Here is a 27,102-nt window from a genome sequence, read left to right as displayed (position 1 = left end):
AAAACAATACAACAGAAAACAACAAAAACAAAGAGAACAGATTAAATCTGGATTTAATTTTTATCGTGATGGAGAAAGGAGGAGAACATTTTAAAATGCCTGTTCCTCTCCATTATTTCTCCTCTTGTCTTCCTCTCTTTCTCTCCTTCCCTCCCTCCCTGAATCCTCACTACTCCTTCTCCTCATCCTTGTCTTCCTTCTTTTTACTATTCTCTCTCACCTTAGTTAGGCACTAACTTTATATATATAATATATATAATATATACACACATATATATATACTTTAAGTTCTAGGGTACATGTGCACACCGTGCAGGTTTGATACATAGGTATACATGTGCCATGTTGGTTTGCTGCACCCATCAACTCACCATTTACATTAGGTATTTCTCCTAATGCTATCCCTCCCCCAGCCCTCCACCCCCCGACAGGTCCCATTGTGTGATGTTTCCCGCCCTGTGTCCAAGCGATCTCATTGTTCAATTCCCACCTATGAGTGAAAACATGCAGTGTTTGGTTTTCTGACCTTGTGATAGTTTGCTCAGAATGATAGTTTCCAGCCTCATCCATGTCCTTGCAAAGGACCTGAACTCATCCTTTTTTATGGCTGCATAGTATTCCATGGTGTATATGTGCCACATTTTCTTAATCTAGTCTATCATTGATGGGCATTTGGGTTGGTTCCAAGTCTTTGCTATTGTGATAGTGCCACAATAAACATACGTGTGCATGTGCCTTTATAGTAACATGATTTATAATCCTTTGGGTGTATACCCAGTAATGGGATTGCTGGGTCAAATGGTATTTCTAGTTCTAGATCCTTGAGGAATTGCCACACTGTCTTCCACAACGGTCAAACCAATTTACACTCCCACCAACAGCGTAAAAGTGTTCCTATTTCTCCACATCCTTTTCAGCATGTTGTTTCCTAACTTTTTAATGATTGCCATTCTAACTGGTGTGAGATGGTATCTCATTGTGATTTTGATTTGCATTTCTCTGATGACCAGTGATGATGAGCATTTTTTCATGTGTCTGTTGGCTGCATAGACGTCTTCTTTTGAGAAGTGTCTGTTCATATCCTTTGCCCACTTTTTGATGGGGTTGTTTGCTTTTTTCTTGTAAATTTGTTTGAGTTCTTTGTAGATTCTGGATATTAGCCCTTTGTCAGATGGGTGGATTGCAAAAATTTTCTCCCATTCTATAGGTTGCCTGTTCACTCTGATGGTAGTTTGTTTTGCTATGCAGAAGCTCTTTAGTTTAATTAGATCCGTTTTGTCTATTTTGCCTTTTGTTGCCATTGCTTTTGGTGTTTTAGTCATGAAGTCCTTGCCCATGAGTTAGGCACTAACTTTGCAAGCAGTGATGGTCTCAGATCTGTCTCTTGGTTGCCTTCACGCATTCCCTTCCACACACTGTCTATCCTCAGCACCAATGTGAGGAATCCCAGTTGACTTTGTCATCTTGTTGTTCTCACTGATAACAAAAGTAAAAACCTAACATGCTATCTAACGACATAGTGAGTGAACAGATGGAGATGGAGAATGTGGAATATCTATGAAATGAGAGGAGAAATATGTATAATACCTGAGGAAAAAAAACAGATTAAAGTAACTCTGAAATAACTGGTGCTCTACCCAACTTATTCTTTTTTTTTTTTTTTTTTTTTTTTTTTTGAGATGGAGTCTCGCTCTGTCGCCCAGGCTGGAGTGCAGTGGCCGGATCTCAGCTCACTGCAAGCTCCGCCTCCCGGGTTTATGCCATTCTCCTGCCTCAGCCTCCCGAGTAGCTGGGACTACAGGCGCCTGCCACCACGCCTGGCTAATTTTTTGTATTTTTTAGTAGAGACGGGGTTTCACCTGGTTAGACAGGATGGTCTTGATCTTCTGACCTCGTGATCCGCCCGTCTCGGCCTCCCAAAGTGCTGGGATTACAGGCTTGAGCCACCGCACCAGGCCCCAACTTATTCTTATGCTATTCATTGGCATCCTGATAAATGCAACAAGCCAGAGGTTTAAGTCTTTGTCTTTTCCCTATTTTTCTTAGACATTTTTGTTATTTTCTTTAAAATGCATTAACAGAACATTAACTTTAAATACTTTCAGAAAATGTCCTACTTTATTGTTTTTACTTCAATGGTAGAGCTATTTTACTTGTAGTCTGCCTGTTTAAATCCACATTTCCCTGATAATGGGAGTAGGACATGCCCTTTTCAAAAGATCTCTGCTTTATGTTCTCATGTTATTTCTAAAATGGTCCATTTTGAAATTATGATTTGGATTTTCTAATTTAGGTAATTGCCCAGCAAAAAAGAAAAATGAAAAAAAAAAAATTCTGGATTTATCTTTTTCCTTCATTAAAAGTAATGTAAGTGCTTAATTCTATTATAGTTCCAGTTTCCTCCCTCACTTTGTCTACCCAGACAAATACGTGTGGATTATTTTCAATTTACCACTCTCCTATGTCCCATTGATTAAGGGAGATTAAATATGTAAAATAGCTGTGATAATTATTATACATTCCAACATAAAGTTATTTCTCCTGTTTGTTGCCCTGAAAACTGATGTAAGTTTGTTTTTGTGAGATCTGATTGACTCCAAAGACGATTTCCTAAAAGTCCTTTGCCTTTGAATCGTACTTCAGCTGCTTCCTCCTGCCTTCTTCCCCAACCTGGTCTCTTTCCTCTACCCTGGTTAAGAAAAATCATGACTAATTGGGACTATAGTGTAGTAGTCATTTGCTTATTTTTTTATTACAAGAAAATATTTCTATAAACTTAGATCGTCATTGCCTTTCGCCTAGACATTTTAGGAGATTCTAGAACCTTTAAACCGTATATCAATTGTTTTCAAAAAGATGGGTTTTTTTTTTTTTAAGATTACATTCATTTAGGGAAATTAATAGGTAGGAACGTTTTCTTCTGTCCCTCTTTGGAGGAAGAAAACTCATTCTTAGTAAACTTGTCACTTCTCTATCTTACACAGTTCTGATGTGTTTTAAACCTCTTTTGGTTTTGCAATCTCAACTGCTCTGGCAGATGGATATTGTCTCATAAACTAATGACATATTCAACTGAGAAAAGTTAGGGTTACTTCTTGAATGAAGTTGAAGTAGTATTGAGTATAACCCTAGGCAGATTAAAAGGTGACAAGAAGGCACCTTGTATATTACCAATTAGGTTGCAGAAATGTTGTAACACTACTACTACTGCTGCTGCTGCTGCAACTGGCCCTGCTGCCGCTGCTGCTACTGTTACTACTACTACTACTAGTACTACTACTACTAGACAGCTAACATTTGTAAGCCTGTAAGATAAGGGAAACAATAATAACAAGCATTTATTGCACACTGACTTCATTCTAGGGAGAGGCTAAGTGCTTTGCTTGCATTTTTGCATGGTAAGTCTTAACTAAGCCACACCTTAACAAAGCCAGAATCCTCTATTAAGACTCCAGCTTGAAAAGTCAGCCTTTAATAAAATTCTGCATTTTTGTTCTAGCAGTTCTTGAACTTTTTGGTCTCAGAATCCCTTTACATTCTTAAAAATTAGAATTGAAAGAGCTTTTGTTTGTGTAGAATATGTCTAGTGTTATTTCTGCATTAGAAATTAAAGCTGCCTGGGGGCAGTGGCTCACACCTGTAATCCCAGTACTTTGGGAGGCAAAGGCAGGAGGATTGCTTGAGGCCAGGAGTTCGAGACCAGCCTGGGCAACATAGCCAGACCTAGTCTCTACAGAAAATTTAAAAATTAGCCAGGCGTGTTGGTGCACAGCTATAGTCCAAGCTACTCAGGAGGCTGAGGTGGGAGGATCCTTTGTGCCCAGGGGATCAAGCCTGCAGTGAGCCGTGATCATACCACTGAACTTCAGCCTGGGCACAGAGTGAGACCCTGTCTCAAAAATGAAAACAAAAGAAAAAAAAAGAAGTTAAAACCGAAAAAGTTCTAAAAATCCATTACATGTTAATCAAATAGCATGTTTTATGAAATATAACTGGTTTTCAAGACAAGATTTTTAAAAAGAGCAAGAAGAATGACATTTTGAGAGATATATGCATGTGTGTATATATGTATATGTGTGTGTGTATATATGTATATGTGTGTGTGTATGTTTGTGTGTGTATATATATAGCGAGTCTGATGCCTGACTTAATAGAAGGCAACTGGATTCTCATATCTGCTTCTGCATTCAATTTGTTGTTTTGATTGAAGTATATGAAGAAAAACTGGCCTCACGCAGATATGTAATTGGACAGGGGAAGGTTAGCCTATTCAGATAATTGTTGATATTTTTCTTTGCTACTATCCTAAACCTCACAAGTAGTTTCTTAAAGGTTAGGTGCAATGTGGAATCTGGAACCATATAATAAACCTTTCTTTTTTGTTTGTTTGTTTGAGACAGAGTCTCCTTCTGTTGCCTGAACTGGAGTGCAGTGGCGCAATCTTAGCTCACTGTAACCTCTGCCTCCCAGGTTCAAGTGGTTCTCCTGCCTCAGCCTCCCAAGTAGCTGGAATTATAGGTGCAGACCACCACGCCCGGCTAGTTTTTGTATTTTTAGTAGAGACAGGTTTTCACTATGTTGGCCAGGCTAGTCTCAAACTCCTGACCTCAAGTGATCCACCCGCCTCGGCCTCCCAAAGTGCTGGGATTACAAACATGAGCCACCATGTCTGGCCTATTGAACTTTTCATACTCCATGCACTCATGAAGGAATGAAAGTAAAAAGGCAAATAATGTCTTTGTGTTATCGTAAAAATAGTTTGACCTTAAAGACTTTCTGAAAATGTCCAGAAATCTCCAGAGGTCCCCAGAGCACACTTTGAGAACCTCTGGTATAAGCTTAGGGAAGTAACAAATAGCCCAACTAGCTGAAGACCATGAGTCAACATGTCCATGCCTTATTTACTTCAACAACTGTTTTTGAAGTCTGAGAGAGAAAAAAGAGACCAATAATTAACTCCTGCCCATCCTGCCAAGATATAGAGAAAATGGAGATAATGTTTCTAAAATGATGCAGACCTCTGGAAGTAAATAGATGAAAACTGTGATCCTAAAATTAAGTATGTGGTTTTCTCCTTGAATAAATTGAAATAAGCATGTCAAAATGTATAGATACGGTAGACGCTTTCTTAAAGTGGCATGATCAGGTATAACGTATCATACTCAAAGCCTTTAAAATTAACCAGTCAATATTAATTGTGCTAAAATCATTGAGATGGTCAAATGCAGTGCTAATTTTGTATCTAGAAATAAATTTTGCCCTGAATTTTTTGTTTAAAAGAACTATAAATGCTTTTAGCTAGCACATAAAAAAAAAAGAACTTTCTATACACTTACTAAAGGAAACAACATATCTTCTATTTTTTAAAAAAGGAAGAAAAGGCCGGGCGCGGTGGCTCAAGCCTGTAATCCCAGCACTTTGGGAGGCCGAGACAGGCGGATCACGAGGTCAGGAGATCGAGACCATCCTGGCTAACCCGGTGAAACCCCGTCTCTACTAAAAAATACAAAAAACTAGCCGGGCGAGGTGGCGGGCGCCTGTAGTCCCAGCTACTCGGGAGGCTGAGGCAGGAGAATGGCATAAACCCGGGAGGCGGAGCTTGCAGTGAGCTGAGATCCGGCCACTGCACTCCAGCCTGGGTGACAGAGCGAGACTCCGTCTCAAAAAAAAAAAAAAAAAAAAAAAAAGGAAGAAAAAAACCACTTTTACCTGGCAGCTGAGATCGCAAAGCCTTATTTATTTGTTTGTGAACTATGCACCTGCATGCTTCATCTGTTTATAAACTAAACACTAACCTGTATAAGGAATATGTTTTTGCAACATTTACTCTTTTTTCTTCTCTTTTATGAGTATGCTTTAATGGCGCATCTATTTGTTTTGCTAAAGAGTGAAATCATTTTATTTTCACTTGAATGTATATAAGAATTCTTGTCTTCCTATAAACTTTCAACATATTAACTTGCATTACATTCCCCCAACAGTAAGTTGTTACCAATGATACACGTTGACTTTAATACAGCATTTATCTTGGGAAGGCAGAGGAAATATTTATTTGTATATATCATTTTGTTAGGGGAAATATTTTACATGTAAACAAATGTATTCCTTGTAATGTTTTTGTTTGACTTTAGTTAAACTCTCTCACTAGAAGTAGAATAATCACCACTGATTTCTCTGAATATAGTTCAGATTTTCATTTTTAGACCATTAAGAGAGCCACCCAAAATTATATTTTCAGATTCTCCTTTCTAATAGGTGTAAGGTATGGGACAGGTAGACTAGAGAGTTATAGAAAATGTGCAAGCAATAAACCTAAAGCATTAGTTCCCCACTCCTGCCTTTTTTTTTTCTTAGATCAGTCTCATGAGCACCAGGGCTAGAGATAAATATATATGAGTTATCTATCAATATATGTCTGGTGGTGGTGATATCCTTTTGTTCCCCACCCAATACCCAAGGTTTTTTATAGCATATTTTAAAAATTGACTTGTGTGGAAAATATTTGATGACATTCTAGCCTGTCGTTTTGTTTTGTTTCTTTGAGACAGGGTCTTCTCTGTCAACCATGTTGGAGTGCAGTGGCACCATCACGTCTCACTGCAGCCTCAACCTCCCTGGCTCAAATGATCCTCCCGCCTCAGTCTCCTAAGTAGATGAGACTACAGGCTCGCACAATCCCATCCGGCTAATTTTTCATATTTTTTGTAGAGATGGGGGTCTCTCTATGTTGCCCAGGCTGGTCTCGAACTCCTGGACTCAAGTGATCCACCCACCTCAGCCTCCCAAAGTACTGGGATTACAGGTGTGAGCCACTGCACCCAGCCTGACATTTTATCATGTCTTATAAAACATTTTATCTATACATTCCTGCTCAGTTCCATGTATCATGAAACAAAGGTTGAAATACTACTGCCTTAGAAGGAAATCAAATATATTTTAAAATATTAACAACTACTCCAGAAATCATCCAAGAGGGGGAAAAAACAGGAAGTGAGAACAAAGCCATTATGGCTTTTGCTTTAAAATTTTCTTACAGATTTTGGGTAAACTCTTATATTTGACCTCAAATAGTTAAAAAAGAAAATAAAACTTTACGGATAGTCAAGATAATGTGAACGCTTATCTCAAGTGTTTTCCAACACCAAATATGTAGTGTATTTTCCAAAACCAGTTCTCTACCTCTCTGATTCTCTGACACCAACTGGGTGTCCTACAATTCGATCCTTTTCTGGCACTAACTCCCCAGGTTGGTATCAAACAGATTTAAGGGCTGAGTCTTATAAGAGTGACCTCATTTTGGTCACCAGGCACAGGTATTGAGCCCCCAGGTTACCTGTACTTCTGTCTGACTCAGCTATAAATTCAGGGGTTTGCACATCCCGCCCCCAACCCCCCGACTCAGGATTGATATTTGCTATGGCAACTCACAGAAATCAGGAAGGTGCTATAAACTGTTACAGTTAATAAAAATAAAAATGAATAGCCTGTTAAAAATAAAAATGAATAACTGTTACAGTTAATAAAAATGAACAGCCAAATGAAGAAGTACATAGGGCGAGGTCCAAAAGGGGCCAGAACACAAGAGCCTCTGTCTCCATGGAGTTGATATATTCCACCCTCCCAGTGCATGGATGTGCTCACTGACTTGGATGTTCTCTAGTCCCTGTTGTTTAGGGCCTTTTATGGAAGTTCCATTACGTAGGCCTAATTGATTAAATCATTGGCCATTGGTGGTTGGACTCATCTCCAGACCCTGTCCCCTCCCCAGAGGCTGGGAGGTAGGGCAGAAAGTTCCCACACTCTTATGCCGTTGGCCCCTCTGGCAACCAGTTCCTATCCTGAAGCTGTCTAGGGCGTCGATGAGAGTCACCTCAGTGACATAGACTCAGGGATGGTTGAAAGGAACTGGTTTGAATAACAAAAGATGCTCCTTCTCTATCCTATCGCTCAGAAAATTCAATTTTAGGAGGTTAGTGCCAGGAATCGTGGACCAGGATGAAATATATTTTTGTTTTACTGCTGGGTTTCTTCTAGGTAGTGGAGACAAGGTTTTGGAGGTATGGCAAGGAGAGATAGTTTTCTTTTCATGCTGAACACTCCTGAATCTCTTCCCTAACAACATTCATTGCATCAGTTATCTATTGCTGCCTACCATAATACCCTTAAAACGTTAGTGGCTTAAAACAACAAACATTAACTGTCTTATAGTTTGTGAGGGACAGGAGTTCAAGCACAGCATAACTAGGTGCTTCTGGCTCAGTCTCCCATGAGATGGCTGTGTAGCTGGCAGCCAGGCCTATGGTCTCATCTGAGAACTCTAAAAGGGTGAGGCACTTGCTCCTAAGTTCACACATGTGGTTGGGCAGACCTCAGTCCTCGCAACATGTGATCCAATTAAGAGAGAACAAGAAAGGGCCCCCAAAATGGAAGCCACAGACTTTTCACAACTTAAGTTTGGAAGTGATACCCCATCACTTCTGCCATATTCTGTTCATTAGATGTGAGTCAGTAAATCCAGTCTATACTCAAGGGGAGAGGATTACACAAGGGGATGAACAACAGAAGGTAAGATTATTGAGGCCCATTTTAGAGGCTACCTACCATATTCACCCAAACATAATGCATCTTGTTTTGGTAAGTGGTAAGAAACACTGGACAACAGATGAGGAAAGAAATTATAAGGACATTTATCTGATTACTTAGTCACTTTTACTTTCTAAAACTTCTCCAAAGTTTTGCTCAAAGTGTCTTCACTGATTAAAACCAGTTTTGATTAATTTTATAGTCAGTACCTGGATCTTGGCAAGAAAGCTGTGTACAATCAAGGAAGTAAAATCTCAGTAGAAGAAAATGAGTTTAGCTTTGTTTGTTTGTTTATTTATTTATTTATTTATTGTCAAATTGTTAATGATCTCATATGCCCATGTTTTTAAAGGGAGAACCAGGTTTCATTGGCCCTCAAGGAGAACCAGGCTTACCAGGTTTACCAGGAACAAAAGTAAGTGGGCCTCTTTCTTTTTCTTCCTTTCCTTCCTTCCTTCCTTCCTTCTTTCTTTTCTTTTCTCTTTCTTGATCTTCTTCTGGGAGAGAGGAGATCCTCCTTCAAGAAGGAATTCCTTCCTTCCTGAAGAAAGGAAGGAACTTCCTCCCTTCCTCCTTCCTCTTCGCTCCTTCCTTCCTTCTTTCCTCCTCCCTCCTTTCCTTCCCTTTCCTTCATTCCTTCCTTCCTTCCTTCCTTCCTTCCTTCCGTCCTTCCTTCCTTTCTTCCCTCCCTCCCTCTCTCTTTCTTTCCTTCTTTCTTCCTTTCTTTCTCTCTCTTTCCTTCTCTCTTTATTTTCTTTCTTTCTTTTTCTTTTATTTTCTTTCTTTCTTTTCTTCCTCCCTCCCTCCTTCTTTCCTGCTTGATTTCTTCTTTCTGAAATTTTTGTCATATATTTTTAGTCCACTATGTTGAAAGAAATGTGGGATAACTTCATAATTTAGTTTGCCAGATATTTTTGCCTAATGGAGAATGAAAGCAGCTTAACCTACCTATTACTAACACTTCTAATGAGACCACTGTGTTTAATATTGAGTAGTGGAAAGTTAATTCTAGAAAGCCTTAGGCAAGACAACAGGATGGTGGAATATTTTAATTGTTCCACTTGTCCCCCAAATTGCTCCTAAACTGATAGGATGCTATTAGCCTCCTGGCCATATGGAAAAGTAGAGGAATTCTGAGGAGGAGAGATAGAACTCATTAACTGCTGCTCCTCATCACCATTTTCAGGATATACTTGTAAATCAAAGGTTATTACAATTCCCATTACTCCCCAGATTTCAAAGGCAAGTACTGATGTCATATAGATTCCTAAGTGCCTCATCCCAAAAGGATCTACTCTGAATAATGTCTGCAAAAATATTCTATAATGAAAACCATCTCATGATCTTCTGCTTGGCAACCCTAGAGAGGGCTCTAAAAGCAAAATCTATGTGCTGCCATGTAAAAAAAAAAAAAAAAAAAAAAAAAAAATGCTGCTATGAATACAGTCAGACCCAGAGTTCTCTTTTAATCTACCCTGAAAGACATAAAAGGTACAGCTCTGATGATAGAACTTTACTCATGACAGACTCATGAATCAAAGAAGGGGCAAAATTACATCAAACTACATTCTTTTATTTTTAAACCATAGCAGTCTTTGCCTCAATGTGTATTGCATTCAACAGAAATAAGCCAGGGATGATTTCCAAGAGTTGCAGAAATATGTTCATGGTCTGTTCTGACAGAAGGGTCCTCATTTCTTCTGGTCAAGTGAAAATAACTCTAAACCTAGTAAATGGAAACTATGTGTGTCCTGGGGGGACGAAACTCCATCAGATTATGCAAAATTGTTTTCTTAAGAAATTTCTTCACATCATGAGCTGTCAGGCTTATTAACAAAATATGAGGAATGCCTGTTTTAGCCTGAGCAGATTCACACAAGAAATGCCTTTCTGGAATAAAAAGAGAGAGAGAGAGCAAGAAAATAATGAGCATTCCCTGTTAATACAAGAACTGTTGTATTTATTCAGGCTTGCAGCCTCGGAGCCAGGGGAGAAAAGAAGGCAGCCTCACAGATGGGCGTGATACACAAAGAAAGGGAGGCCTGGTCAATGAAGGAGAAAGCCAGGCGTGAACTGGATCTAAAAGCATGTGTGACATTTTGTGTGCTGTACAAGGGAAAATAGAGAAAACACAAGCAGTAGAGAGTGGAGTTCATTCCTAAATATCTTTTCTTTAGTTACCTGATTTTAAACTATTCTGCAGTTTCAGAAAAAGTTCCAGGTAGAGGCATGAAATCAACATTAATTACTGTTATGAAGAATCTAGCATGATTTTATAGACCAGGTACTCATGTAACAGATACTACTCTGAACCCCAAATAAAAGTAAAGAATGTACTGTACCTATTTTGTATTTTCACAGAGGGGATATGGATAGGAAATTCATTTTACTAACATTACTTTGAGGTTAATTGTCAGCTGAATTACCTACCTTAAATCAGCTGTTAAAACAGCAACATGCACGTGCACACATATACACACATGAATATTATTTAAATATCTAATTTGTGTTGAATCCACATATGCTAAGTATAAATGTTATGGTTGGTTCAGTATGATAATGGGAAAGTCATGATTATTTTAAAAATCTCTTTCAGCTGAACACCACTCTTCTACTTGTGTAGACAATCTGGATTTGTACCACTAAATTCAGATTTAAAAAGTAGCTAAGACTATGTTTCTTATTCCCAACACAGTGAAGAAAGATCATAATCAAGGAAGATGTGTAATGGCATCAAAAAATGCTGCATCTTTTGTATCTACATTAGTACCTGAAAGGGACCTAGATCAGGCTAAGGAAATGGGGGGAGGAATCTGGGAATGGTGGCTTGCGACTCTAATCCCAGCACTTTGGGAGGCTGAGGCAGGCAGATTGCTTGAGTCTAGGAGTTTGAGACCAGCCTAGGCAACGAGACGAGACCCCATCTCCACTAAAAATACAAAAATTATCTGGGCATGGTGGCACATGCCTGTAGTCCCAGCTACTTAGGAGGCTGAGGTGGAAGGATCACCTGAGCCCAGGAGGCAGAGGTTGCAGTGAGCCGAGATCACACCACTGCACCCCAGTCTGAGTGACAGAGTGAGATCCTGCCTCAAAAAAAAAAAAGAAAAAAGAAAAGAAAAAGAAAAGAAAAGAAATGGGGCTATAGTCAGAATATTTTAGAATACTTTTACTAATACTGTTTATTCATTAATTTACCAATGTTTTTACCAAATATTTTTCGGCATTTAAGCATGGGAAGTAAATGCAACAGCAACAGTTTCTATTCTCCTGAAGCTTACATTGCAGTGTGGGCGAGGAACAGATGGAAGGAGAGAAAGAAGTAAACAAATAAATAATATGATTTCAGAGAGTGATAGGGAACTAATAAAGGATGTAACAAAAAGTGATTCTAGGTTGGTGTGGTGGTGCACACCTGTCATCCTACCTACTCAGGAGGCTGAGGCCAGAGGACTACTTGAGCCCAGGAGTTTGAGGCTGTAGTGTGCTATGATAGTGCCTGTAAATAGCCACTGTACTCCAGCCTGGGCAACATAGCAAGATCCCCTCTCTAAAAATATATAAATGTTAAAAAGTAAAGATGTAAGGGCCGGGTGCGTTGGCTCAAGCCTGTAATCCCAGAACTTTGGGAGGCCGAGATGGGCGGATCACGAGGCCAGGGGATCAAGACCATCCTGGCCAATACAGTGAAACCCCGTCTCTACTAAAAAATACAAAAATCTAGCTGGGCGAGGTGGCGGATGCCTGTAGTCCCAGCTACTCGGGAGGCTGAGGCAGGAGAATGGCGTAAACCCGGGAGGCGGAGCTTGCAGTGAGCTGAGATCCGGCCACTGCACTCCAGCCTGGGCGACAGAGCGAGACTCTGTCTCAAAAAAAAAAAAAAAAAAAAAAAAAAAAAAAAAAAAAAAAAGTACAGATGTATAGACTTCACTCTTGTGGCAAACTACAGATAAATGATTTTTAAGGGGTTTTCATAGTGGACTGTTTAAGAATTATTCTGTAATTCTTAAAGTAAAATATTAAAAGAAACACCAAATACTTTACAGTTTTTAAAATAATTTTCATATACCAATAGAAGCTCCTTAGTCTCATTCAACAGGGTAATGGGGTGGGGGATGACAAAAAGCAAAAAGCCCTTTTGTTTCTGGGCCATTGTGTCTATCTCCTGTATCTAGAGAAGTCCCTTGTCTTTCTCTCAACCTCTCCATTTTCACAACCTCTTCAGTTGCTGTTGAGAAGCCTACTGAGTCTTTAACTCTTGCCTCCTGTCTTTCTTAACCCTTGACTAACCTATCCCACCTCCCCTACAAAACCACAAAAGCTTCCCAAAGTGGGCATGATACAGATAAGGATCTTGGAATTTAAAGCCCTACATGACCCACCACAGATCCAATTCTATTTTATTATCTTTTCCAAGATGAAGTATTTCCTTCAGTGAGGAGAGCACCTCTTTCATCCATAAATATGTCATCAACAGTCTGAATTCTAAATGTTTGATGATTGAAATTCTACCCCTTATGCAAGAAGCCAGATACTCTTTACTCTGTGTTTAGGGAGTATTAAAAGGCACCATCTTCCTGGAGGGCAATTTAGCAAGTTTTTAAAAATATTCATACTTTTTGACCTAGCAATTTTCCAACTAGGAATTTATCCTCAGAAAATGATCAGAGATGTGCAAAGATGTACATTTAAAACATTTATGCAAAAATTGAAGTTTGAGTACAATCAGTTTTACCCACTTTAAAAGCTTTGTGACTTGGAACAAGTTACTTAACCTCTCCAAACTTTGGCTTCCTCATCTGTAGAATATGGATAATAAAACTTTTCTCATCTGTCCTGAGGATTAAATAGGATAATGCATGTAAAGTGTTTTGTGCAGTTCCTGCACTCATCCATGCTACAGTCATTAACAGCAATAATTATGAAATAAACCCTACTCATCCTTCAGGACACAATTCAAGTCTCACCTCCAGGGATCCAATCCACAATAACAGAAATCAATGGGGATTCCTCTTCTGTCATATATGGCCTTATATTACTCCTTAATCCTGAACTATTTTGGTTTTTTGCGGCTCTTGTCTGCCTAAGTACATCACTAGGTCCTTGAGGACAGTAGCCATATTTATACTTCACAGAGACATGAATATATTTTAAAAACTATAAAACCTGTGTGACTAGCACCATTCTGAACACTTTTACATTCATAAACTATGAGATGAGTACTATTAACTTTGTCCATTTTACAGAGGAAACTGAGGTGTACAGAACCTAACTAACTTACCCTAGAACACAGAATTGGTAAATAGCAGAGCCAGGAGTAAAACCTAAGATGCTGGATTACACAGCCAGGAACTTAACCACTTTGCCATGCTTCTTGCCAGCAGTTCTTAAAAAGTGACTGCAGAATGAAAACGGATATTCGTTCCTATTTTGAGGTATAATGATGGTCTTTATCAATTCCATTTAAAGGTCTTTCTATTTACCAACATAGCTATTTGACAGGCATTTACCAAACCATTTCCTTATCCATAAAATGGGGATGATAATACAAACATTGGCTAATTGCATATTAGTCAAGGTTCTCCAGAGAGACAGAACCAATAGGATATATCCAGGGAGATAGATAGATGAGTGGGGATTTATTAGGGTAATTGGCTCATGGAATTATGGAGGCTGAGAAGTCCCACAACTGGCTATCTGCAAGCTGGAGGAGACCCTGGGTTGACAGTAGCACGGCTCAGTCCAAGTTGGAAAGCCCCAGGTCCAGGGAGGCAGATGGTGTAACTTTCAGTCTGAGGCTGAAGGCATGAGAGCCTGAGGGGCACTGGTGCAAGTCCCAAAATCCAAAGACAAGAACCTGGAGTTCTGATGTCCAAGGACTGAGAAGAAGGGCTCTCAGCTCCGGAAGACAGAGTTTGCCTTTCCTCTTCTATCTGGGCCCCCAGCAGATTTAATGGTGCCGCCTCACATTGAAAGTAGATCTTCCTCACTCAGTCAATAGACTGACCCACCAGTGTCCTCCATTAACACCTTCATAGACACACCCAGAGCAATGTTTTATTATCTTTCTATGTGTCCCTTAATCCAGTCAAGTTGACACCTAAAATTAACCATCACAAATTGTTTTGATTATAAAATAATTCATGTTAAGAGATAACATGAATAAATAAAATGCTGGGTACTGGGTAAATCAATGAAAACTCTCTGCTTTCTTTGGTTTCATTCAACTCATTTATTAATCTACAGGGACCAGCCTGGGTTGGGGGAATGGCCATTTACCTGTTTTGCAATTTGTGACAGGGTGAACGGGGGGAAGCAGGGCCTCCTGGAAGAGGTGAGCGAGGGGAACCCGGAGCCCCCGGACCAAAGGTCAGTTATTCTTACATTGGAAAATAACCATTCTCTGGCTTGATTTGATTTAGAACACAAAAAACGAAAACATTCTCAACAGGTATTAAAACAGCCCAAATCACAAATAGTTTGTTGAAATGCACACCAACTGGTTCTTTTCAAAAGAGATTTTACAATTCATCTCACCCTGTTTAATCTGTTCAGTGAGCAGACTGATAGCATATCCAAATGTAAAAGAAGTGCTGTCATATTAACACATTATCACTCAATGTGTATTAAAACTTACTGAGAAAAAATCCCTGTTGATAAGTGCTGTGTTAGTTTCTATGGTAACTTAATGGGGCGTAACACCTTGAAAATATTAGAGCTAAGGACTTATTTGACTGTTTAACCTTATTCATTTAAACTTTCTGCAAACTAGTATGGTCACACTTTATTTTAATAGCCCCTCCTGGAGACACAGGAAACGATTTACTCTTTGATGAAAAGGAAATCGATGCAGGCCAACACTGTTGAGACTAATGAGAATTATTCACAGAACTCTTCTCATCCACTGATGGGAGGGCAGCCTTCAGAATAATAATGGAATGAACTGATGATATAGTGATGATACTTACGTTTAGTATTATAATAACCAACATTCTGTAGAACCATATATTGAGGCAGTTAAAATAAAGTGTTTCCATTTTTCTTCATTATTCTGAGTGACTGCTAATTTCTTTTCTTCTGTTCTTATCTCCTCTATAATTTTATCTTTTTTATACTCTTATTCTCCTGTAATAGGGGAAACAAGGTGAATCAGGAAGTAGAGGCCCAAAGGGGTCAAAGGTCAGTAACCAGATAACCATTTAAATATAACATGAGGCCTTCAAGATCTGTGCTTTTTACCTTTGCCACAGAGGCATGTTTTTCATGTTTTAGATTAAACTCTTTCACACAGTGAAATTGCAATTCTTATTGCAAAATGGATTGCAGTATCTCTATGATGATAACTCAAAACAATATGTTTATTTCATCTTGCTTGTTTTTGCATAGTCTTGTGCTTCAGAAAATTCCTTAAGAAAAGTTGTATTTCCCATTTCATAGGAATAGCTTCTTGGAAAAAAATTAAGAACTTTCCTTAAATTATGTATTATATAATCTAATTTTTCATTTCCTGGCTATCTTTGTGATAAATGCTCAAATTATACTCTGCTTTTTAATTGACTCCCTTCGTTGCATTGAAATTTTACTGCCAATTGAAATTCTCCTCTATATCATACTCTTTATACTATCTGCAATAACATATATAGTGTCAGCAGAATCATGTTATTTAAAATGCTGTTAGCTACTAACATGGAAAAAAATATGTGCAAGATGAAGAAAACAGAGAGCAAAGATTATTAACGCTTCATTCATAGCAAATTTATTATGATCAATGTTATTAGCATACTGTGGATGGGAAGAATTATCATCTTTTTTCCTGCTTATCTTTATTCATCCTTACCCAGTTTATGGAAATCTGTAGAAAGACATATAAAAATGCTTTGATACCCAAAGGATTATAAATCATGCTGCTATAAAGACACATGCACACGTATGTTTATTGCGGCACTATTCATAATAGCAAAGACTTGGAATCAACCCAAATGTCCATCTGTGACAGACTGGATTAAGAAAATGTGGCACATATACACCATGGAATACTATGCAGCCATAAAAAAGGATGAGTTTGCGTCCTTTGTAGGGACATGGATGCAGCTGGAAACCATCATTCTTAGCAAACTATCACAAGAACAGAAAACCAAACACCGCATGTTCTCACTCATAGGTGGGAACTGAACAATGAGATCACTTGGACTCGAGAAGGGGAACATCACACACTGGGGCCTATCATGGGGAGGGGGGAGCGGGGAGGAATTGCATTGGGAGTTATACCTGATATAAATGATGAACTGATGGGTGCTGACAAGTTGATGGGTGCAGCACACCAACATGGCACAAGTATACATATGTAACAAACCTGCATGTTATGCACATGTACCCTAGAACTTAAAGTATAATAAAAAAAAATAATAAATTTTAAAAAAATAAAAATGCTTTGAAGTCTGTACAGAAAAAGAACCCTATCGATTTAAGGCTGTTTTAAAGAACCTTTAAATCTACACAGGTTCAAATCTCTTCTCCAAAGTTTCAGTTTACATTTCTAAGAATGTTGAGGACTTAGACTATTCCTGCTGCTCTACAGTTGAGGTAATGCCACCATCACTGAAACGTCGATAAATTTCATATTGCACTGAAAAAAGAGCGTTGGGTTTGCCCTGCCTCTGACCTTCAGCCCTGCCAACCTGTTCCAGCTGGCTGCTGTCCACTTCAGCACTGTCTGAGTGTTAAAATGCCTATATCTACAGATGAACTTTTCCTTAGATCCCCATCATCAGAGGGAGGCCTAGCCTCTGATCTTCCTTTCCTAATTCTCCCTAGAATGAGCTCTTTACTCCTTTCCTGTCCCAATTATCTATACTTTTCTTCTCAGAGGAAAAACAACACAATTGTTGGCTCTTTTTCCCTTTGCCCCAAATCTCTTCATAAAAAGGAAGAACATGTCTCAATCTGCAAGGTAAAAACTTACTTTGGGTGCCATAGAAACCTCTTGCTTTGCCTTTGCAGATCCTACCTAGTGAGACAGTTACCATATATATTGTTGTTTCAAGATACTCTATTACCTGAAAAGGGAATTTTTTTAAAAAAGGAATTTTAGTTCTTTTCAAGCTGTATCTTTAAAAAAGCATTTGCCATTTTGGTGGTGGTTGCTGTTATTTTTCACTTCAGAAGTTCATATTAAAGGTGCTTCTGTATGGTATAAATACATTCTTAGATGAGAGATTTCTAGACTCTCCCACTTCTAATTAAGTTTTTTCTCTTTCCAATGGGAAAAGGGGGATCGTGGAGACAAAGGGGACTCTGGAGCTCAGGGACCAAGGGTGAGTGTTCCTCTCATCCATCTAAACTTTTGCTTCCTACAATCGCAGATTTGAATTCATGTCATGGCTGTTCATATGACATCTGTATTAATAATACTCAATAATAGTATTGAAGGTAGACTACTGTAATTATTCCTGAAATGCCCCTACTTCCTTTTCTTTCCTCACCAGAAGCAGTGAGTGTAGGGATTCCAACACATAAACTAAGTTTCTTTGAGAAGGTTTGAAGAACTCCCCCTGTCTACTTTCCCTCTGTTCCCATCCAGCTAATGGAATTTTCCACTTTGCAATTAACTCAATTATAAAGAAAGCAATAACCCATATGTTCAGCATCCTTTTTAAAAAAAAGGGAATTATGACATGACTAATGGAAGTTAAGTAGCAGATCTAGTAAGTAGGGTAGAAGTCTTAAAAATATACATGTATTCTATTGTTTGTACCCTATTTGGTTTAATTTTTGTGGCATTCATTCCTGATGGGAAAGCCAACATTTTTCTACAGAACAATGTTCTATCTTTTTAAAGAATGAGGGCCAGATGCAGTGGCTCACACCTGTAATCCTAGCACTTTGGGATACCAAGGCTGGTGGATCACCTGAGGTCAGGAGTTCAAGGCCAGCCTGCCTAACATGGTGAAACCCCAACTCTATTAAAAATACAAAAATTAGCTGGGCATGGTGGTGCATGCCTGCAATCCCAGCTACATGGGAGGCTGAGACAGGAGAATTGCTTGAACCCAGGAGGCAGAGGTTGCAGTGAGCCGAGATCACGCTACTGCATTCCAGCCTGGGCAACAGAACAAGACTCCATCTCAAAAAAAGAATGAGGAAGCAATATATGAAGTATGGATGAGGAACAAAAGGTTGGAGGATGCTTTAATAAATATGAATAAAGCAAATAAAATTGTACAGGTCACATCAGAGTAGCCTATATTGTAATTTTCAGAAAATAGTTTCAAAAATTAAATCTTTTTTTTTATCAGATTTCATATATTGAACCTACCAAAAACAGGATATAAGAAGTGGTTTGCCTCCTTTGAAATAAGGATAAATTTTGAACATAATTATTTATATATTCTAAAGTACAGTTGGGCCTTAGTAGGGAAATGATGGTCAGAGAGAGCTGTGAATTATGTTTCTGTTTCTGCCATAGTCCACCCTACATGCTAAGCTAATATCCATGATTTTCCCTTGATTGGTTTTGTCATAGGGTCCACCTGGTCAAAAAGGGGATCAAGGAGCCACTGAGATCATAGACTACAACGGCAACCTCCACGAAGCCTTGCAGGCAAGTGACTGCTCCCTGCCCTGACATACTCTGAGAAGGATGCTGAGGAGCACCCATGTAATGTGTGCAAATATGAGCTTCCACACCCTCTATCCTCAGAGGACTCCACTGCTCAAGGCACCCCTTCTCCCTGTTCTCAGGAACCCATCCCCTTCTCTCTGCCCCAGTTTATCTTCTTTATTTTGTAGCATTTTTCAATCCTTTCTTTCCTTTCCTTTCCACCTTCAGATATAGTTAAGCCTTATGAGGGATAAACCTTGTGTTAGTTTGGCCAAGTTTTGCCTCCTTGCTTGCAGAGGGAGTGTGGCAAGGCAATCAAGAGCTCTGTGCCTCTGGGGCTGGAATTGCTTGCATTCAAATCTCAGCTCTCTTGCTTACTAATGTGTGACCTAGGGCAAGTTATTTCACTTCTCTGTGCCTCAGTTTCCCTGTCTACAGAATGAGGATGGTAGCAGTATCTTCCTCATAACATTGTTGAGAAGACCAAATGGCACAATATATATTATACTCTTAGCATAAGAGTAAGCACATAGTAAGTCCTCTATAAGTATTTCTTATTATTGCTACCATATAATTCTTTTCATCTCATTAAGTAAGCGATCGACTATGTGGCTTGTCTCTATCACCTTTGCTTCCTATTCATTCTTTTCATGTTTAGACTCCTGCATTCTAGCCTTTATCATCATTCTGTTGCAGCTTCTCTTACAAAGGTCAACGATAACCTCTACGTCAAGTCTACTGGACTCATCACCCCTGACTTTTTTGTGATATTGATATCAAACCACCTTCCTTTTGAAACTTTTTTTTTTGGTCTCTCTGACCTTCTACTTTCATTTCATTTTTTCCATTCTTCTTCTCTGGCGTATCACCTGTATTTTGGTGTTTCTAATTTCTCTGTCTTTTCCCTAGTATCCTCAAATCTCTGGTCTTTTCTTGGTACAGCCACTCCCTCTGTGTTCTTCTACATTATGGCTCTCAATTCTTTCGTCTCCAGATATTATCTGTGTATGCTCCCAGCTGTCCAAGAATATTTTCATTATGGATGTATGAATGCTTTATCAACTTCCACCAATACACACAATTATACTGGTTACCTTTCCCACCTACCAAATGAGTCCCTTTTTTAAGTAACCGGTTTCTGTTAGTGATACTGTGAATCTGAATTTTGGGGGAATAGAAAGTTTAGAGCCATTTTTAAACTATTCTTAGTCCTTTACTTATTCTATCTCACCAAGGGGCTTCTATTCCCTTTTTCAAAGTATCTCTTGAGATTGCCTGTTCTTTCCATTCCCAACTGAGTCCACATCCTGTTTACTTCATGCCTAATACAGCAACAGCTCCCTGACCAATGACTCTTTCCCTAGTACCTCGTTGTCCTTCTAATTCATCTTGTATATCACTCCAAGATTAATTTTTATAAATGATCATGGCTTCGATGCTTCTAATTTGCTCAGAAACCTAATGACCCCCCTTCTGCCTACTCTATCAAGCCAAAGCTTCTCCATCTTAAGCCCCTATAGTCATGCCCTTCCCGTGGAAAACTTTTCATTTCTCCACAGCAGAGTCTCCCCTGGTATAATCATTTTTATCATATCCATACAAATTTCCCCCTTTTTGCCTGTGTTCATCCCACTCTTCTTTCCTTTCTTTCCCATATAAATTCTACACATCAATCCACTGCTGCCACTCAGATGAGTTCTTCCTCTTAATCCAAACATTAGTAGTGGGGTTCTGGTGGTTTACCATTGAAAATCAAACTCCATAGTTGATTTTAGTCTTACCTCTTATGAGATTGTAAGCTTGGTGATAGAAAAACATTTTATGCTTATATTGTCTAGATATGTAAATATTAAATAAATGGTTATTGTTTGAATAAGTATACTTAACTCATGTACAAGCCATTTCTTTGCTTGTAAGCCACATTAGTTGTTTTAAATATTTCTCTGCCACTTTGTACCTGTTTGACTTTTCCATCTTTATGATTTTACTAACACAATCTAATTATGACAGATCTGTACCTCTAATAGGTTCTTTGCTACAACTGTCATTTTTAACTAGTAGAGTACTAAGTCTTTTTTTTTTTTTTTTTTTTTAATCTATCTTCAGCTCAGCCTATTTTTTGGCCTTTTCAGTCTTTTTCTTCTGGTAAACTACAAAGAGAAGCATGTTTACTGCTTGGAGAAGTGTTGCTTGGACAGTATCTTTAGTCAAGAGCTTGAATTAGTGTTCCTCTGTGTAACTGGATTCGACGTAATCAGTGGCCTCTGGGCTACTGTCAAGTTCTAGAACTAGTTTTCTAAATTGTTCCCTTTTCCCCACAAGTTGATAACTATTTAAGGAAAGAAAGGCAGACAGAGACAGAGAACACGAAGTTTTGGTGTGCCTACTGTGTTTTCAAAGTTCTTATAAAATATAGGGACTTTTTAAAAACTTAGCTTATTAGCAATGTTATAAATTGCCCTTGAACTACTTCCAATGGCCCCATAATTCTTGCTACCACCTTTAAGGGGTATCTACTTTCTTATCCTCCAAGAACTGCTCCTATATAATTGGGCATTTTTCTGCAACACTGTGATCAAGTTCTCAAAGCATTCTTTGCATGAACTGGCCCTGGCATGAGGCAAGCTATCCTTAGTCTAAAATGGAAATCTCTATTTTGATCTCCCCTCTATTAGCTCAGTCATTTGGGGGAAATTGCTTAATATATCTATACTTCATTGATCTTATCTGCAAAATGAGGATGTTATTGGAATAAATGTTTTTCTGTAAGTCCACAAAACCTAATACTATTCTTAGGGTGATTTTTCAGAGTTTCTGAGCACTTTCTACTGATACGCCTAAAAGCACTGTACTTTTTAAAAAATGTGACACCTATATCTCGATATGAAAAGATACCTCTGTTTCTTTTTCTCATCTTTAATTCTATATGACTACAAAACAGTCAATATCCATCACTAGTTCATGCTTATGTCTCAACCTAAAGGTTTATTCTTCTTATGGGGTTGGTTGTTAGGCAACTATTTGCCGCGCTTATAGTTATCTTTTCACATCAAAACTGTTGGTTTTCCTAACATAGTGCTCTAGTGAATTGAGTCCCTTATAAAATTAATACATTAGATTGAGAAGAGATAGTAGACATTTATTCTTCTAATTCTCTAACTAGTGATGGATATTTACAGTTTTGCAGGTAGGTCATTATTACCCCTTTTAAAGCAATCTGCCACAAATACTCTAGGATAATCAGATAAGTAGAAGTATATTACAGTTATAATCATACCATATTAGAAATATAAAAGTTGACTGTTGCCTCTATTGAAGATTGTGATTTACATAAACATTGCCATAAGCTATTTATTTTTATTTAAGGTGGTTAAATTTCCACAAATTAGCAGTAAAACCTCTGTTTCCTAACTGACTCTTTAAAAAATTATCATCGTCATCTAAACCAAACCAGTTCTCTAGTATGAATCATGGGCGAGTTTAAGCTTTCACCATTATGAGAAATGAAAGAAAATAACCTTTAATTCTAAAGAGATTCAGATAAACATTTCAGGGAATAAATCACAAAGCAGGCTGCTGGGCTTTAGCCAGTTTGCAGTTTCTGTAGTTCATGCCTCGCATTTCACATCGTGTCTCACTAGAGAATGGCATGTCTTTATCACCACCAAAAATTCTGGTTTTCAATTCATTGAGTTCAGGACAGAATCCTGCTGAGTTTATATAGCTTTAACTTAAGATTTGCCACATATAAGAAATGCATGGTGAGCCACATCGTTAGGACTTCTCTGTGTGTCTGCATACTGGTGCTTCCAGGTGGTGGTCAAGACTATGTATTTGTGAAGTTAGCTCAGCTTATTGTCATTTGTTTTTCTATTAGCTGGATGGAACACTATACAATTTTAAAGTTTCACAAACATAGTTATTTAACAAAATCATTTAAACTCCATCTGTTAGGTCAGTTACCATTAATAATAATCTTTTATTTTGCAGCTCATTATTAAACATGTTGTTATCCTTAAATGTAAAAAAATACAAACTACCATTATGTTCAGGTGAAAAATGAATTAATATATGGCACATGTTGGAAAACCTCAGAGAGCTCAAATTTGAAGCTCCCTTTCCTTTTTAGGGCTTTATGATCCTGTTTTCTAGTTAAAAAGTAACATGTAGGGCGGGCGCGGTGGCTCACGCCTATAATCCCAGCACTTTGGGAGGCTGAGGCAGGCCAATTATGAGGTCAGGAGATCGAGACCATCCTGGCTAATACAGTGAAACCCCCGTCTCTACTAAAAATACAAGAAATTAGCCGGGCGTGGTAGCGGGCGCCTGTAGTCCCAGCTACTCTGGTGTCTGAGGCAGGAGAATGGCGTGAACCCGGGAGGCGGAGCTTGCAGTGAGGCGAGATCGTGTCACTGCACTCCAGCCTGGGCGACACAGCAAGACTCCGTGTCAAAAAAAAAAAAAAGTAACATGTCATTGGAAGGCAATGATAAATTATTTCTACTCCTTAATTTTCTAATAGCCTTGTTTAAATGACTTATCTGCACTATAGGAACAACAACAACAAAAAAGTAGCTTTCTCATAACTACAAATCCAGTTCTTGTTCTAGGTGAATCCCTGAAGAATAAACTGAATGGAATTATGTTACACGGATGTGATGTAAAATTCTGGGACCTTACTTTTTCCTTATAACCTTGCCCCCAGTTTGTGGACATTTTACCTTTTACAACAATTAAAAAAAATAAAAAAATAAAAAATAAATAAATAAAAAAAACAGTAACAACAGCTCAAATCAGAAATTGGAGTGGAATAGTGGAAAACAGAAGGATGGTGTTCAACGGATATCTACAAGTTTAAATGTAATTGAATAATGTTTCTCTATGACCAGAGTCCCTACAGGAAATGTTCTCCCCTCTGTGGGTTTATAAAGCGGTTATCAACCCCATAGAACTTTCAGCACAGAACTTAGACCAGAAAATGTTAATTCAAAAATATGATTCATGGATCCGGAATTATGTTTTAGAGATTAAGACTTTTGAGACAGTATATTTTGTTACAGTTCTCTAGCACTTTAAGAAGTTAGATTAATTCCTTCGGTATATACCCCAGTAATGGGATTTCTGGGTGAAACGGTATTTCTAGTTCTAGATCCTTAAGGAATTGCCACACTGTCTTCCACAATGGTTGAACTAAATTACAGTCCCACCAACAGTGTAAAAGTGTTCCTATTTCTCCACATCCTTTTCAGCATCTGTTGTTTCCTGACTTTTTAATGATCGCAATTCTAACTGGCATGAGATGGTATCTCATTGTGGTTTTCATTTTCATTTCTCTAATGACCAGTGATGATGAGCTTTTTTTCATATGTTTGTTGGCCACATAAATGTCTTCTTTTGAAAAATGTCTGTTCATATCCTTTGCCCACCTTTTGATGGGGTTGTTTTTTTCTTGTAAATTTAAGTTCTTTGTAGATTCTGGATATTAGCCCTTTGTCAGATGAATAGATTGCAAAAACTTTCTCCCATTCTGTAGGTTTCCTGTTCATTCTGATGATAGTGTCTTTTGCTGTGCAGAAGCTCTTTAGTTTAATTAGATCCCATTTATCCGTTTTGGCTCTTGTTGCCATTGCTTTTGGTGTTTTAGTCATGAAGTCTTTGCCCATGCCTATGTCCTGAATGGTATTGCTTAGGTTTTCTTCTAGGGTTTTTACGGTTTTAGGTCTTACATTTAAATCTTTAATCCGTCTTGAGTTAACTTTTGTATAAGGTGTAAGGAAGGGGTCCAGTTTCAGTTTTCTGCATATGGCTAGCCAGTTTTCCCAACACCATTTATTAAATAGGAAATCCTTTCCCCATTGCTTGTTTTGTCAGGTTTGTCAAAGATCAGATGGCTGTAAATGTGTGGTGATATTTCTGAGGCCTCTGTTCTCTTCCACTGGTCTATATATCTGTTTTGGTACCAATCTACTTATGTTTTGGTACCAGCACACGTATGTTTATTGCAGCACTATTCACAATAGCAAAGACTTGGAACCAACCCAAATGCCCATCAATGATAGACTGGATAAAGAAAAAGTGGGACATATACACCATGGAATACTATGCAGCCATAAAAAGGAATGAGTTCATGTCCTTTGCAGGAACGTGGATGAAGCTGGAAACCATAATTCTCAGCAAACTAACCCGGGAACAGAAAACCAAACACCGCATGTTCTTACTCATAAGTGGGAGCTGAACAATGAGAACATATGAGCACAGGGAGGGGAACATCACACACCGGGGCCTGTCAGGGAATGAGGGGCAAGGGGAGGGATAGCATTAGGAGAAATACCTAATGTAGATGACGAGTTGATGGGTGCAGCAAACCACGATGATGCATGTATACCTGTGTAACAAATGTGCACATTCTGCACATGTATCCCAGAACTTAAGTATAATAAATCAAGCAATCAATTTTAAAAACTCATTTGTTTTTCTGATTAAGTTCACAAAAAAATGGAATGCCAAAAAAAAGAAAAGAAATTAGATTAATTCCACGTCAACTAATATCTTTAGTCATGGAACACACACACACACACACACACACACACACACACACACACAGTTTTAATGCAACAAAGGTATTTCTGTTTTTCCTAATGAAGTGCTCTCTAGAATAGAGCTTTTATCAATAGCAAAATTTCTCAGTTCACAATTATACTGACAAGCCTCTAGCATATACAACTTTACTGCATAATTTTTAAATCAAGTGAATTAAAATTTTGACATTCTTTTTCTTCAGCTATAGATTTTTAAAATAGGATCCTAAAAATAATTTTTTAAAAATCTCTACAACTATACTGTATTGAAGATAGGATAATATGTTCTCAGTATCTTGTCAACTCCTTATAAGATCACAGTAGCCAAAACATATTCAAAAAGTTGATTATTTCACAAATGTATTACTGTACTTTGGCACACAAAATAGATAACTCTGTCTTTGTCAATACATTTTCCCAACAGAGGATTACCACCTTAACTGTCACGGTAACTCCTATTGCATGCTTTCTGTGGTTTGTGGTTTTGTATTTGGTATTGATGCATGCCAGTCAAAATGGTACTAATGTAGCTATTGTTTTTATCTGATACTTAATTTTATGTTTTCTTGTATTAATAATCTTTTACATTTGCTCCAGTTGAATCACTTTGTCTGCTTAGTGAAAAGGTCAAGAAAAAAAGTGATTGCTAATTTTCTTAAAAATCTCTGGCCTTATCTAAACAATATGGCTTTATTCTGTAGGGTTTGGGAAATCAAAGTCTTTGGGGTGGAGGGGCAAGGAGAGTATGTAGAAACAAAGCTAATATTCATAGGCTAATTCATCCCAATACGATAAGTGTGGAGCATGGCAGCAATTTTACATTGCCTTACCGAATCTACCCAAAAGACCTTCCATCTTATCTTTACCTCAAATGTGTTCATATGTTAGTATATAAATAGGTGGGTTTTTCTAATTATGTAACTAGTAACAATTTTTCCTCATTGCAAATTTATATTTGGGGATATCTGATTACGATAGAAATAAGGGAAGTGTATAGTGTGCCTATTTAAGGCATGAATTTTAATACATATAATTACTACTTTTAAAAACTGTGCTTTTCCTTGATTTAGGGTCCTCCTGGGCCTCCTGGACCTCAAGGACTACAAGGGCCAAAGGTTATTCTTTATTTACTTGTTTCCATTTATCACATACAGTGCAGACAATCCACATTAAGTATATGCATCTTTGAAAATCAGTCTTACAAAATGCTGAAGAAACTGAGATCGGCAATATTGTTTTAGAGAGTGAAGAAAGGAAATTGAGGTCTGGACTAAAGGAAGACAGAAAAGTAGAAAAGAATTAGGGAAAATAGGAAAAAAAGAGAAAAATTTAATTTAGGGA

General features: G+C 38.1%; 1 protein-coding gene across 2 annotated transcripts in view; it reads left to right on the top strand.

The window, feature by feature from the left end:
- Positions 1-27,102, top strand: part of COL25A1 (collagen type XXV alpha 1 chain) — a 519,759-nt gene that overhangs the window by 448,483 nt on the left and 44,174 nt on the right. The window contains exons 20-26 of one of the 2 annotated variants that reach the window (XM_010379093.2): positions 8,936-8,998; positions 14,884-14,952; positions 15,718-15,762; positions 17,853-17,897; positions 19,106-19,183; positions 26,186-26,209; positions 26,832-26,876. In XM_010379093.2, coding sequence (XP_010377395.1) covers positions 8,936-8,998; positions 14,884-14,952; positions 15,718-15,762; positions 17,853-17,897; positions 19,106-19,183; positions 26,186-26,209; positions 26,832-26,876 — 369 coding nt within the window. The remainder of the gene's footprint in view (positions 1-8,935; positions 8,999-14,883; positions 14,953-15,717; positions 15,763-17,852; positions 17,898-19,105; positions 19,184-26,185; positions 26,210-26,831; positions 26,877-27,102) is intronic. The other variant, XM_010379094.2, reaches the window with a different exon arrangement.

The sequence above is a fragment of the Rhinopithecus roxellana genome, chromosome 2, assembly GCF_007565055.1.
Source record: "Rhinopithecus roxellana isolate Shanxi Qingling chromosome 2, ASM756505v1, whole genome shotgun sequence".
Taxonomy (NCBI): domain Eukaryota; kingdom Metazoa; phylum Chordata; class Mammalia; order Primates; family Cercopithecidae; genus Rhinopithecus; species Rhinopithecus roxellana.
This window is presented reverse-complemented; position numbering and strand designations above follow the sequence as displayed.